At 40.7% G+C, this 15,945-nt stretch overlaps 1 protein-coding gene across 1 annotated transcript; it reads right to left on the reverse strand.

The window, feature by feature from the left end:
- Nucleotides 1-917: 917 nt before the first annotated feature.
- On the reverse strand, nucleotides 918-14,409 carry me3 (malic enzyme 3, NADP(+)-dependent, mitochondrial). Its single transcript, XM_084362877.1, has 15 exons — nucleotides 14,220-14,409; nucleotides 13,540-13,760; nucleotides 9,975-10,108; nucleotides 8,445-8,594; nucleotides 7,741-7,816; nucleotides 6,663-6,824; nucleotides 6,388-6,491; nucleotides 6,202-6,311; nucleotides 5,207-5,304; nucleotides 4,931-5,044; nucleotides 4,743-4,848; nucleotides 4,070-4,212; nucleotides 2,765-2,938; nucleotides 2,514-2,612; nucleotides 918-1,386 (listed from the first exon to the last, which is right to left on the reverse strand). The coding sequence occupies exons 2-15, from the start codon at nucleotides 13,753-13,755 to the stop codon at nucleotides 1,225-1,227; spliced, it is 1,848 nt and encodes a 615-aa protein (XP_084219003.1). The 5' UTR covers nucleotides 13,756-13,760; nucleotides 14,220-14,409; the 3' UTR covers nucleotides 918-1,224.
- Between the last annotated feature and the right edge of the window lie 1,536 nt (nucleotides 14,410-15,945).

Genomic DNA, 15,945 nt, shown 5'->3' on the forward strand with positions numbered 1-15,945 from the left:
ATGAACTTTAACTTTCATATAGATGACTTTCACTTTTACCAAAGTAATATTGTAACATGACATCTTTACTTTAGTATGACTTTAGGTACTTCACACAACACTGCTGTGTGCTGGCTTTATAAAGATGAAACTACTGATGCAAAATGATCTTAAAAAAAATGCATCAATCACTTTTTCTTTTTTTTTTTAAACAATTTTATTCAAAAAGTTCCATGTTCCCTTTGAAAAGCATATCTCTCAGTACTAAAGCTTGCAGTGCATCATGTTCTCTAGGAGTAAAAGATAAGATACAGTTCATCAGTAACTTTGGCAAAAATACAACAACAGGCAGAGCTCTGTACAAAACTAAAGCACAAACAACACACCCATTGTATACAAAATCAGTCTGGTGGGGCTGACGTTAACTTCCCAACAATCCCTCCTCTGAACAGATGCATCCTGACAACTGAATCTCACAGACAAAGCAGCGACAGAGAAGTACAGGCTGATCCTGGAGTCTTTTCAGTCCTGTGTGTGGGTTTAAACATGTGCAGATTGATAGGAGTGTAAAATATGACGCTTTGCTACCCACCTGACAACAACAGGGGTTTTACTCATAATGTGGATGTCCAGTGATGTCCTGAGGCCACACAGAAAGAGGCACTGAGAGTTTCTGTTAATTTTTTCCCTCTTTTTTTAAGCTTTAAAATGAAACCTCTGTTCACATGGGTCAAGACAAGAGAAAGCATTGTGCGTTACTGTGAGCCACTGCTCTGTTTTTTATGCATCAGTTCAGATTCATCTCTCAATATACAGATCTTGAGTCACTGTGAGCGTCGAATGCTACAGCGTCTTAGCTGGAAAATCTAGTGTAAGGAGTGTAATTCATGTTGTAAAGTTATAGCAGCTGTGCTTCTGATATCTGATATGATGCTGTTGTGCGTCTATAAAATCTTCTGCTCAGTCAGAGCTTCGATCAGGTACAGAGAATTGATACCACGTACACTGATAAAACTGATAAGTAGTACAGCGCTGAAAGAGGAAAACAAAGTCTTAACACTCAAGAGGTCATAGAAAATGTTTGGCATCTAAATCATAATGACCACAGTCCATTTGGAAGGGGAGCAGAGACTGACTAACATTTATAAAGAAAAGAAGAAAATGAACCAAAAAAGCTAAAAGGCGAGAAAGGTTGGCAACGTGACGCCACGGCAGCATGTTAAGTGCAGAGAGCGACGGTCAGGATCAGACGTCCTGGACGTTCATGGCCTCCTGTGGCCAACTATATGTGTCCAGAGTGAAGGAGTCGTAATCAGGACTGTAGATGTGAGACAGCACAAACGCCTCCTTGTCTTTAGGCTCAGGGTACAGAGACGCGATGTTGTGTTTGTATGCATAGTTGACAATCTGGAGGAGAAGGAAACAGAGGGAAACACGGTCAATACAGGGTTCACAGTGTGATATTTAAAAAGGCCCTGAAAACTTTTTTTTTTTTTTTTTTACAGCTTCGTACTTTATGTGATGTGATTCTACATGAGCACAGGATTTTCTTTTATGAGATTTCTGAATGATTTTTTCTCTCTGCGCTCTTCTCACCGGTTGAAAAGCGGGCGGGGGTCCCTGAGAAAATGCTGATGTCAAGTATTTCTGTGCACCAATCAGAAATCAGGAAAATCTGAACCAGAATCTGATTACAGTCAAATCTGATCAAACCACTTGCACATACAGTAGTCCTGATGAAGACTAGCGTTCATGAGCGTTAAACTCTTAATCAACAATGCAGTGGTGTTTTTTGAAAAGCAACATTAAATATTCATAACTACATTTAGTCATGAATATTTAATGTTGCTTGAAACATCTTTAACAAAGAGTAGATACAAATGTTTTCCAGATGGAGGGCAAAATGCAATTAATACAATTAATAGGATCTCTTAAACACATCATCTTTTTTCAAGCAGATACTTTTACATGATTTACATGAATAAAACATTTAGAAATAAAAATGCATCATGGGACATACATAAACTTTGATTGGACTAACACTGCTAGAAGCAGAATAAAAATAAAGCCTTCACCAGTGCAGTGAGCTGTTGTTTTTCGTATCCAGCTGAACACTGTTGCTTAATAGTGAGAACTGAAACCTGCAATTAAGACTATGTGAGCTTTGCAAGACACTTTTTAAGATATCAGAAGGCTGTTGATGTTCTTACTGGAGAACTAAATCTAGGTTTTTATATGAAAGAAGCTTCCAGGCTGACGATATAAAGTGGTGACTAGAGACATCTAGAGGCTGTTCTGCTGGCCTCCTTGTCCTCATGTCCTCCTTTTTCCTCCCTTTTGTCCTCAGAGGGCGTTTTTCTTCTCTGTAACTTGTTCCTTCAATTTTTTTGTGTATTACTTTTTACAATCTTAATTTTAGCAGCTTTAAAAGCTTTAATAGGACTGGAATTGTATTTTTGTAGATTTCCAACAGAAGTCTTAGGTCTGAGTGTAGATTGTGGGAGTCTCTCAGTGCCATATCCTTGCTCACCCACCTTCACTGCAATCTTGAAGGAGACCTCTCTTATGGTGCTGAGGGGAGGGTAGAGTCTTCCCTCAGCCAGGTGCTCCTCTGTCACCATGTCTGCTATCGCCTGAGGCACAAATACAGACAGACAGAATAACACTGATTAGCACAAGGAAAGTGCAGTACAGGTATCATTTAACAAAACAAAAAGTATAACATCCTCATAAATATGTGTCAAGATTATTCCAAGAATATGTGGTAACTGGAGACAATAAATACCTCTGCAGTGGTGAGGAAGACATCATCAGATATGTGGCGCACTCCACAGGCTATAACACCCAAAGCAACTCCAGGGAACACGTAGGCGTTGTTGCCCTGCCCGGGGAAGAAGGTGCGTCCATCAGCCAGCACCACCTTGTCGAAGGGACTACCACTGGCAAAGATGCCCCGACCCTGATGACAGACAAGAGGAACAGGATAAGTATGATAAGACAAAAGGGGAACATTTTTTTTTTAGTTATAGTTATAACACAAACTTTGAATCACTTCTGTTCAGATACCAGAAAGAAATGTTTCTTTAAGATAAACTGTCAAGTTTTTTAACCACTAGAGGGAGCTGGAGTATCATTTGTGTTACTGCAAAGGGCAGGAACACAGAAGTGTCAACAGATTTACACAAGGATTACCAGCACTGTGACAAGAAATGTTGTCTGATCTGTTTGTACAACCATAGAATGAAACATTTTTCTTTATAAGGCTGTGTTGCACAAACTGCCTCCTTATTTGTGTTTTCTACTGACCCCTAAAACTGTCAGCAGCTGCAGCCTTCAGTCATGCGGACAAACTCTGAATGTCATTCAGAGTTTTTCCACCTTCAACCGATGTGAGCTACAGAGACACATGGATGATTAAGGACTATTTGATAACTGAATGCACATGTCCTGTTACTGTACACTGGTATATTCATTGTCTAGATGTAATTTTCTGCTTGTTTTATATCTGTTCCTTGTTTCTTTATGTTAAATTTGATGTTGTTTGTTTTTATGCTGCTGTCTTGGCCAGAACTTCCCTGTCTCAATGGAATTATTCCTGGTAAAATAAAATAAAAAAAGTTGTGGTTGATCATGAAGCAACAGATGAAATCGTTTTTAAGAAACTGTGATCAAACATGTGATATCGTTATCACTATGCTAAAAAGGCAGGTTCAGTTTCTACATTTGGTGTTCATTGGAAGTTAATATGGTTTGAAAAGTCTGATAAATTGTTAACTGGGCATTCTGTGTCAAATTTCCTGATGTGCTGGTGTATGAAAGTAGTGTGCAGAAACCATTACACTGTCTGATCCGCCAAATGAAATGTACGCCAACACTAAGCGGGTAAACTGCTGTAAAAAGGCAGCAATGTATCAATGAAAGCACAGAAGACAAAACGGAAAAATGCAGATTTTCAAAACATGGTCACAACAAGAAACACAAGAGCATATTTGTGTGAGAATATAAACAAAATAACTCCACAGTGCCTTAAACCTGCTAAATACTGAACAGATCACCTGCATGTAAACAGCACAGTATGGCTCATTATTACCTCTGTGAGCTTGTAGCACTGCTCTGCTGTGCACTCGGCCTTGCTGGTGGGATTACTCAGGGCAAATATGATCGGCCTCTCATTGAAGGACGCCATGTCTTTGATAATCTTCTCAGTGAACGCTCCCGCGACAGCAGCCACTCCTTCATGTTCAGGAAACAGAGCAGAGGGACGATCCAGCAGAGTTTACACACAGACAGACAAACAAACAAATGACAAACTCCAAATTAAAGTTTTTGACCAACTGTGGATCTGTTTCAACTGTTGTTTATGAGCTTATCATTTCTTGTTTTAAATCATACAACAGAGATGTTGAGACTTGAAACTATGTTAACATGTTATCACAACTTTGATTAAAAGTCTGAAATTATCTTCCGGCTCATCATACATGCAGAACATGAATTAAGACATTTCCAATCTACTAAGTCTGTGAAACATCAAATTAAAGAACCAGAGAGAATTAGTTGATTTGCTGAGCGAAGCTGGAGGGAAAGAAATTCACCTTTAACAGGTTTCTCTGTTTTTCCACAGGCATTACTGTATCACAAGTGGACGAAACACACAATGTGGGTTATAAAGGGATTTTTATAAATATCACTAAAAACCACTACGTTCTTTGAGGGAGTCTCCATGAAACCCCACATTTGTCTCCTAACCTTCTTGGCAGACTCACCTATGATTGCGGTGGGTTTAAGTGTGTGCACCACCTCCTCCAGGGTCTTCACATGTGGGTAATCGTGAGCAAACTCCTCCTTCTCGTGGTTAAGATGGCCTCTTCCCTAAATTTGTGCAAAAAAACACCTTTTTTATGGTGCTGCTTTAAATAAATGAGGATACCTGTAAGGACTGAAGGATCATTACCTTCACAATGAGACCTTTGGAGTCCACCATCCAGATTCTCTTGGCAGCTTCTTCTTTACTGAGTCCCTCTTTGGCCATGGCCATGATAAGCAGGTGAGCAATACCCAGAGCAGCCTGCCGAATAAAAAAACAAAGATCATTCTCTGTCTCCTCTCCTTCCTCGGCTAGTTTTAAATGTGTCATCACACTTTTGGGAAAAGTCTCATATCTTTAGGATTAAGGGCAGTTATTTTTATTTCAAAAAAGAATTAAATTGTAGTGAGTTAATCTTCTCACCTCGCCTGCACCCTGGAAAACAAAGGTGTGATCTGAGATTTTGTTCTTGGTGATCTTCAGAGCAGCTAAGACGCCAGCAACAGCTACTGAGGCTGTGCCTGAAAGATAGACGCGAGAAAAACACTTCACAAATCACTGAAATTAACAGGTTTATTTTTAATAGTAGCACCAGTATCAAACACTTCAATTTAAGACCTTTTAAGACTGATTTATGGAGAAATAATCTTCTTCTTATTCACGTTATTCAATTATAAATGTATGTAGTATGTGGTCCTGTGCAGATGTAGGTTTTATGTTGGAATAATGTTCTATCATAATCTACATTTTACCAACAGGTAAGTCCAAGCATGAAGTAAAAAGACAGCATTAGGTTCAGTGGTAGGTTTAAATATCTGTATCATCAAAAAATGTCTGCTTACAGTCAGAGGAGCTCGACAACATTTTGACAAAAAGAAATTCAAAGGTGGATAAATAAAATTAGACCAAATATTTGTGGCCTCACAAATTCTAATTCAAGACTATTTAATGACTTTAAATGCATAATCTTTATAACATTGAATTGAAGACATTTTAAGTACCTGCAGATCTGTGTCTGATGTGAAACATCTAACAAAATCAGACACAGAATGACCGACATGTTCACAAACAGCAGATCATGACGACACAATTAACTGGAGAAGGTAAAATGGACACATGCCAATTTTTTGTTTGTTGAGTCTGTCACAGATATTTAGAAACAAGACAACAAGCGAATCTACGAGCTAATTCTTTTTGTTAACCTTGTTTTTAATCATCTTATGTTTGCTATGTTTTTTCTCCTTCTGAGAATCTGCTGGTAATTCTGAGAGGGAATTGGCGACAGTCATGTGGAATGGGTAAACATTAAAAAGTTTCTTATTCTTTTCGGTTTTATCAAAAAAGCCATAAATATGGTGAGTTAAAAGCCACAGGTATGAAACCTGCTGCCTGTTGGAGGCCTGTGAGAGTTTCAGTACCTTGGATGTCGTCGTTGAAGGTGCAGTATCGATTCCTGTATTTGTTGAGGATGCGAAAGGCGTTGCTGTTGGCGAAATCCTCAAACTGTATCAGACAGCTCATCCCGTACCTGCAGGACGACAGTCGACCAGTCAGACATCAGGATCACTTGCATGTTATTTGATCATTTGCGTGTTTTCACTGACTTGTCTGTCACCGCCTGCATGAACTCGTCGATCAGCTCGTCGTACTCCTTCCCTCTGATTCTCTTGTGCTTGAGTCCGATGTACAGAGGGTCGTCGAGCAGTGTCTGGAACAAAAAAGCCTCAGTCAATCAAAAGTAGACAATTTGTCGTTCTGTATTGGCTTTGGAACTGATCATCCATGTGAACCGGTAAATAATTGCCAACTCCTCTGATATCTATCAGGTAAGGACTGACAGTGTTGCACCAGCTCATAAAACCTTCGTCATCAAACGCACCTGGTTGTCGGTGCCGACGTCCAGCAGCACGGGGAGACACTGCTGAGGCCGAACTCCACCGCAGGCTGTGTAGAGCGCCAGCTTCCCCACAGGGATGCCCATACCGTAGCTGCCCAGGTCGCCCAGGCCGAGGATACGCTCCCCGTCCGTCACCACAATGGCCTGCACAGAGAACACAGATATGTACTCCACCTCTGAGGAATATATATCTTTATAGTCTGGCTTTCTAAAATGTGTTGCCTTAGCTTCAAAGTCTTAATCACTGGTTTTCATACTTTTTATCCCTTTTTTTTATTATATTGCCTTTCATTTTTTTTATTATTGTTTTTGTCTTGTAATTTTTAAAGGTCCAGTGTTTTAGGATTTGGGGGGATTTAGGGGCAGAAATGGAATATATATTCAGGATTATGTTTTCATTAGCATATAATCACTAAACTAAAAATCATTGTGTTGTGGTGACCTCAGAATGAGCCTTTCATATCTACAGAGGGAGCTGCCATGTTGCACTGCCATGTTTCTACAGCAGCCCAGAACATACAAACAAAACAATGAGTCTAGAGGAGGCTCCTGTTTTTCATGGCCACAGTAGTGTAGGGTGAGACGAAGGGTATTCAGTTGGCAGTGTTGGGCAGTAACGCATTACTCTGTAATATAATACTGGAATATTATTTCTTTCTTCAGTAATGAGTAGTCTAAGCTACTATAATATTATTACAGTTACTATATTAAGTAACGCAGCATTACTACGTTGCCAGAACCTGATTTGCTTATTACACTTTGTGAGTAACTTGCCCAACACCTTCAACTGGTTGCAATGTACAACCTCACCACTAGATGGCACTAGATAACACACACTGGACCTTTCAATGTTATGAATTGTTGTCAATTTTGTCTTAACCTTTGTGTCTGCGCTGTTTAAATCTGGGCCAAATGTTGGTATGAAAGGTTCTATACAAATAAAGTTGAGTAAAAGTAGCTGTGTGTGTGTGTGTGTGTGTGTGTGTGTGTGTGTGTGTGTGTGTGTGTGTGTGTCTGTCTGTCTGTGTGTGTGTGTGTGTGTTTGGGTAGACAGAGGCACCTTTATGTCTTCTTCAGGCCAGGAGTTGAGCATGGTGGCGATGTGGCCTCTATCATGGATGGTGATGAAGAGTCCTCTGTAAACAGGCAGGTGTCAGTTATAAGGCAGCAGTATCTGTGGTGCTGTGCAGCTCAGCAAGTCAAGGTTTTATGTTTCTGATGTTATGATTGGATGATGCAGGTTTGTAGATCAGCTTCGTGAATGCCACTGGTTTTAAATGACTGCAGTCAGTCATGTAAATCTGACCTGAAGCTTGCCTGAGAAAGATAGTCCATCACACTGATGATATGAAGTCGTAATAAATAAGCATGAAATTCAAACCCAGATCCGAAGGATTGAAACTTATTTAAAAGTATAATTTAGGAATGTGATGTACTTTTCCATTTTGTAGTGACAGGCAATGTGCTCAAACAAGGGAATATGTTTTTCAGTGGGTTTATTGTTATGTTGCTGTTGAGTTGTCCCTGTATCCCTCACATCCCGTCCTCATTTTATCACCCCTGGTTAGAATTAGTCCACAGTGTGCAGCCATGACACAAACAAAACGGTAAACATTGACATACTAATGTCAATTAGACAAATAATAAAATCTTCACAGGTGAAATTGGAGTTCAGCCAAATGTAAGAATGAAATAATACCAAAGCAAACAGTGCTAACAATAAACTGAACTGTGCAGCTACAGTGTAGACGTGACGAATCTCACCGTGGTCTCCTGAAGGCCAGTCCATACTGCTGACAGGCCAGGCCGACTGTGGGAGTGTACACAATGGGCATGAACTCCTCGATGTCAGAGGTCAGCACACGGTAGAACAACTTCTCGTTCCTGTCCTGCAGCGTCATCAGCAGGATGTACCTGAGACAGAACAGCCATTTAAACTCTTACCTCAAAGCTCCACTGGGCCAAAGTACGACATCACAGAGCTGCTAGAATGTGGGAATCGAACCAGGGGCTTCATTCATAAAACAGACTTAAGATCAATTTTGATTGGGGTGGTTTGCAATCAATTTAAATTGATTCTGAGATTTTTTTTTTTTTTAATATCACAGATGCATAAGCTACAATGATACAGTCACACACGTTTATCAGTGTTTGTAGCACCAATGGAGTATTTCAGTTGGCCGGAGTGGATGTTATATAAATATAACATTAATATTTACAACGACACAAACAGACGTTGACATTACAATGATGGAAAAAATATTTAAAAGAGGCTGTTTTGTTGACAAGTTATCTAAGAAGACTCTGAAGAGCAGTCACGTTTCCCTGCCTCGTTCATATTTTTTTCTGTTGCTGAGCAACCGACCAGAGAACACAATCTGCTTCCTGTTTGGAGAGCCATGCGCGTGCACGTATACATGAATGTCCATGAGTCATGTGTTTGCAGGTGTTGTCTGGAGGGAGATTATTTCTGAAACGGTGCTAAAATGCTTGTGTGGACAGAGATTTATATTTTTTTAAAACTCTGTTTCCAAAAATACCCGTGTGTACTAGGCCTTAGATCCTGGTTAAGCAAGATTTTTAATGCTCAGCAACTTCCACAACAGCTTTTTTCAAGCCACTGTCAGACTGACTGATTGCAAAGGACAATTAGGCTGGAAAGAAAACTACACAGCACTAACACATTTTAGAGTGTGTCTCTGCATTCACTACCTCACCGCCTCTCAATCCATGAGAATACCTTTGTCTCTGTCATACAGAGTCTGTTCCCGGGACACGGCCTTGTGCAAAATTTAATGAGTGAAGTTATTCTATTCTACTCTGTGTGCAATATTTTAGTGTGTATTTTACTATTGCTAATTTATTTTAGATAATTCATTGTGTTTTTTTTTATAAAGTTTATTATCGTGTTATTGCTCCTGTTATTGCATTTCTTGTTAGAAGCCGACTCCGCCCTCTGCCCTGTACCTGTCATGGGCAATAAAAAAAATCTAATCTAATCTAATTAATCTTAGATAAATGATTTCAAGTTCAATAGAAGTCTTAAGAACATTTATATAAATGAGGCTCCAGGAACTCTGCTGCTATATTGTGTGTGTCTCAGTTACTTCCAAAGCCTTTGACGTGACAGTAGATAAACTTTTAATCGTAAGATTAAAGACAAAACAACAGCCGATGGTGCACCAGCGACAGATGTGATGAGAAGATTTGATCAAATAAGTGGAGCAGCCCCGATAAAGAACTTCGGTGTTTTATTTTTTTTTTTATCTTGAACGTCTGAGTGTGTTCTCTCACTTGTCCAGAGGGTTGACACGTGTTTCATAGCTCTTCATGACACGCAGCACTTGCACGTCCTGGGAGAGGAAGCAGGGTGGGAGCAGGCCGTGGATGCCCAGTTGTAAGCGCTCCTCCAGGGTAAATGCCATGCCCTGCAGGGTGGAAGAGGAGCGGTTATACAACACTGCCATCCCCGAAACAGTTCACACAGGGTGAAGTCCACAAACTAAATAAGAAATCAGAAAATCTAGACCACAGTGACTCATGTGTTAGACATCACAGTTTGAGGCTGGTTATGACTCATGCCCGCGCCCAAATACAGTGGTCTTTTTGATCATTTCTCAAGGAATTAGTCGCCCCTTATGTAAGTGAACGGTGGAAAAGAAAACCCAAACAAGGCAACACTGAAAAGTTCTTAAATGTTTTGGTAACTTGGAGCTGAGACCAGACTTGTATTCTCATGAGCAGCCCTTGTACCCCCTCTGCCTTCTGGTTATGATTATTGCTGCTGCTGCTCTGTCTCGAAGTTGGCAGACGTCCCAAAGAGTGATCAGAGGGTAGTGTGAGGTTTAATCTATTTATTCTGTCCAATAGTGTGGGAGCCTGAACTCACTCCCCTGGCAGCTCGACTTCTCTTTCCGCGTGTCTGCTTTAGCGCTCTCTCCGTTTCCTTTTGATTCATGCACGGCAGAGGAAACACTGACCTACATGGCGGATTAAACAGCCTTTTAGGGCCAGTTTGATTTACTGTGAGCTTTCTGAAAACACCCTTGTCCCGCTAAATTATTCATGCCGGATTCATGTGTGAAATGTGATAGCTGTATTTGAAATACTCATAGTAGCCTGAGCTTGCAATCATTATGACGACAGTTGTTCCACAAGCTGCATGCTTTCCGACTGAAGAGTATTTTGATGCTGATCAACACTGTACTGTGCAGATATGAGTTGCAACAGCTTGCACAACAATAGATCTGCTTCCAGAGGTCATTAAAAGGAGGTACAGCGAAGGCTTAAATACTAAACAAGATTAACAATAGACAAGGAGACAGTGTCAGTGTGCAGGACCGACTTTCACACACTACAAATGCAGATGGAAACCTTCTTAGACATACTAGAACAAATGTATCTGCATAACTGTGAGGATGGCCGGAGAGAAAGTCACAGATTAACAGAGTTCAGAGCGAGCGTGCAGCTAAAGAGCGACTAAAGTAAACCCATTAAGGTGACACTCCTCACCAGTGACTGTAATTAAGCCTACAAGCGACCTGTTAACACACGAAGAGACAAGGAGAGAGTGAAACTAAATGTGGTCGGGAGATAAGATTAATCTTTGTAATGACTCCAGTCCAAACCTTATCTGAGAGAATCTTCATTATCAAAAGAGGAGAAGATGAATTTATATGGTTATGAGCTGATTGTGTTACATTCGAGAGGTCACTGGGATCATATGGCTGGTTTGAAGAAAGAAGGCGGTCAGAGAATATGGACAGAAATCTGACCTTCCTCAATAAATACAGTTAAATCATTATCCAGTGTTACAATGTGTCTGCAGTTAGTCAGATTTTAATTGGGTGATAAAGTCTAAAAGTGGGACAGTATTTATGTCTTAAATTTTAACACTGTCTTTTACATCTGGTTAAATTAAATATTAAAGCACACAACTGACACAAACTTTTACTTTTTATGCGACTATTTTTTCACCCATGTGAGGCTCAATTTGCTGACGGTTTCCACTGAATTGTTCTCTGAGTCACCGTGCAACTGCTGACTGCGCATCAGTAGAGGAAGGAACTGTGACCGACCTCACATCAACTGAAATCAAAAGCAATAAACTCTGCATATCTGTCCTGCTATCCTCAGAGAGCTAACAAGGCAGAAACAAAGTATCCCCTGTTTACACTGAGTTTGGAAAAAATGCAGCGGTGAGTCACTTGGTGGATGCTTGTTTTGGATCGATTCTGGCCCAGTCAGTGCAGCTGCAGCATCTTTGTGGAAAAACATACGAGTAGCTCCACACTACGACTGCAGAAGCATTGTGCTTACGCAGTGCAGGTTTATCTTAAAAGTGTACTACTCAATTCAAATAAAGTCTATAATATTATGTTAATGTTTTTATAAGACACAGAGAAACTGGCTGGCTACACCGAGCTTAAAGGTCAGTGGTATTTTTTTTAATTTGTGTTTTTTTCCCTTTCCTGCATGGACTATTTAAACTCCAATAAAAATGTGCATTACAAAATAAAAGATACAGAGAAAGCAGACAGAGGCAGAGCAGGACAGACATATGCAGGGGATCTACAGGGAGTTGATTCATAGCTCCAGAGGTGAAGGTTTAACCACTCAACTATCTCACTTAGATGGGAGTTGTGGCATTCATGTGGCACTGCTGTGCTGCACCGTGTGATATTTCCATGGAAACTTCTGTGTATATACGTTCCACCACCATACAACATGGTGTGGGGGCATAATGTTACCTGTAGACACGATCATGTTAACACAGCACAGGCTCCCCCACTTGGATCAGATGAATTTGTTTGCTTTTAGACACAGTTCGTATTGACGTTAAAAAAAGAAGTTGAGTTTTATATTTTTTCAAGAGTGCATTAATTACCATATTCATGGAAATGACATAACATAGCAAAGCTCAGTTAAAGTGCCTTTTGTTTAGTCATAGCGATTTTTATATGTAATTTTTCATAGTGTGTGTGTGTGTGTTTTTGTTGCATGTTAAGTTTATTGATGTAGCCCAATCATTCAATCAGTAGGAGCAATCAAACAACAGAAAATTCATCTGAAAGAACTTTGACTGGTAATTAATCATAACCAAAGTATTTTTTCAAGAAAACATACAAACATTTTGCAGCTTTAGCTTCTTAAATGTAAATATTCTCTGGTCTTTTAAGATAATAAACTGAATGTCTTTGGGCTTGGGGCATTTGGTCACACAAAACAATACATCTGAAGGCTCACTGGACATTTGTGTTGGGTATAATTCATCATTTGCTGCCATCTTATAAACACAAAGACGACTGATTGTTTCATTAAAGGCGCAATATGTAAGAACTGGCCACCTGGCGAATTCATACTCAAAACAAACAGGTGTCAGCATATCACCAGGGTAACTGCTGACTCTAGCGGCTGCTAACTAGTTAGCTTGGTTTGCCATTCATCTAGCTAGCAGTCCAAACTGGGAGATGGAGCACCAGGGGAGTTTTTGTGTTTACACTGCTTGCACAGGAGCTTTGGACTGGGACGGGCTTGGTCTAAGTGGTAAGCATGCTAACCAGCTAGCCACGGCCCTTCTCAATCCAAAGCTCCCATGCTAGCAAACACCAACGCTTCCCCGGTGCTCTGAGCTCTCAGTCCGGACTGCTAGCTGCACTGCTAACTGAGCTAACTAGCCAAGTGACAGCTACAACTGGCAGCAGTTAGCACTTACTCAATGATGATATGCTGACCCCTATATTTTTGAGTAAGCATTCAACAGGTGGCCAGGTAATGGACTCAGCTGTACCTATAGTGGCCCTTTAATGGTTGTTACTTCCAGAATAAAAACAGGTAGCAGACACGTCAGTGAGCTCACCTTGTTCAGGTTGGGGTTTCTGATGATGTCGTAGCCCCTCTTCTTGGTGCTCACGCTGCCCTTGCGGCTCGTCCCGGAGTGGCAGACCCGCACAGCCTGGAGAGAGGCCGTCAGTCCCCCGGCCGGGTGACCCGTGGAGCCGGCGAAGACCCTCATCCCGCCCGCTGCCGTGCGCCTGCACAGAGACAGGGCGGCTCTTCCTGGGAGAGAGTTCATGCTGCCTGCAGACAACCAGGGGGCAAAACAGCACACACACTGAGCACAGTCCTGCTGGCGGGTCAGGTCACCTTAAACGTAAGGACATAGGAGCCAGACACGACAGACATACCCGGAATAGTAGAGAGCACTAGTTTACAGAGCCTGTCCTCATGTAAACAACCTGCTGGACCATTAGCTTCACGCAGGCTGAGTCACAGTGTTAACAACAGGTCGCAGCAGCCCTTCAGTTTAATGATTTAACAGCAGATAAAATGAGAGTTCAGAAATGTTTAAATGGAGCCTGAACACAGCCGATGTGTGAAGTGTGTTCATGTAAAACCCTGCTGTGTGCGGCTGCATCAGCTCAGCTAGCTATTGTTAGCTGCCCCGCTGCTTTTATGATAATCACTGTTTTCTTTATGGAAAAACCTGCGCAGCTGCTAATGCTAGCTAGCGCCTAGCTCATATTCAGTTAGCCTCACCTGGAAACGACGTGAAGCTGCTGCTGCTGTGACTTCAATCCTCATAGGAGGCGCTCGTTAAAACGATGTCTGTTATCAGTGGATGTTGAGGAGGACCGACAGCTGACAGCTGATCCAGGATCCTCTAACACTGACGGATTCACTTCCCCCAGTCGGTCACCGCTGGGTCAGCCTCTCTGATCGCTGCAGCCGCCAATCAGACAGCAGCATGGCGGGCTGGGAGGAGGGACAACCCCCATCTCCTCCTCCTCCTGTGAGTCAGTAAACAAACAGGCTCCATCTTCAACTTCAACATCTGTCCTCTAAATGCAACTTGACTCTCTTTGAATACATTTCAGAAAAATTGTGCTACTTTGATTACTACAGCTGTTTAACTTTATTCTGACCCCACAAAGGCTGACATTTTTCAACTCTTAGTCATCCTCTGACCCCCACTGAACTCACATCATACTGACCAGAGCAGATCATATTAATGACCTCTGGTTCCCTCTGCTGGACACACCAGTCAGCCTGGAGTGAGGATCTGGTTTAACCTGTTTTTGACCACCTGAGGCAAAAAGTTGTTATCGCCCTCCTTGTTCCTGTCAAGTTCAGTGTAAACAGCATACTGTCAAGAGAGATCTCACAGGAATATAACAGCAATACTGAAATACAGAGATTCAATGTGCAATGGTGTAAATATATTTGAAGTTTTGTTTCTTATTCATATTGATTTATTATTACTTTTCTAATTGATGCTCTGTTTTTGCCCTTGCTGCTGTAATAATGCAAATTTCCCCACTGTGAGACTAATCATGGATTATCTTATCTTAAATAGGAAATACAAATAAACAGCACCACAAAGTCACTGTAAAAGTTACAATCAACGAAGCTCTAAAATAATTCCAATAAAACACAATAAACTTTGTTAGATGATTAGACAAGTCGAAGGCAACAAGCACAAGATCCCTCAAAGAATCCATTCTTACACACTTTTCACCTCTGCATTGATAGATTTAATAATAGTCTTTCTCAAGACATGGGTTGACATGATTGTTGTATTAGACTGTTAGTCCTTGTATTATAGTTGCAGTTCAATTTAAAGAAAAACACACAATTCGACAAACTAAACAAATAAATAACACACATTTTCCAAACAGACAAAACAAACAAGCTCAATGACTTTATTTTTCAATAATGTCATTAATCTCATTAAATCTACTTCTGAACAAAAGCCAAACATAACTCTTCATACAGTTAATCTATACTCAGTTCACCCTTTTCTTTTTAATTAATTGCAGAGAGGCGTCACTCTTATCAGCCTACACAACACCAAGTTCAGATTACCAGTTTAAATTCTTGAATTGTGTACTCACAGCTTGCAATATGGTTTCAATTATTCTGTTGGGCCTGGTTTTTTTCTCTATGGCAATTAGTTTTATGGTTATTTGATGAAACAAGTTTATTTAGGATTGTAGCCAAATTTAAAGCTGCTACAGGGAACATTAATTTCTGTTGATTCTGTCGGCCCCTGTGGACAGAAGCAGTATGAGCACTACCGCCTCCTGTGGTAAAAATCTTGATCTGGCACGATTGTGCATTTGTTTTAAAGCAAGTGAAAGAAAGGAGCAACATATCTTTTATATTTTTTTAAAAACACAGCTGTTTGCAGCATGCTTCGCAATGAGGCAATGAATCTATTTGCAGTTATTCAAGATTAATAAGTGATGATGGTAAACATATCCAT

Source organism: Pagrus pagrus, assembly GCF_965226575.1.
Source record: "Pagrus pagrus genome assembly, chromosome: 9".
In the NCBI taxonomy this organism is placed as follows: Eukaryota; Metazoa; Chordata; class Actinopteri; order Spariformes; family Sparidae; genus Pagrus; species Pagrus pagrus.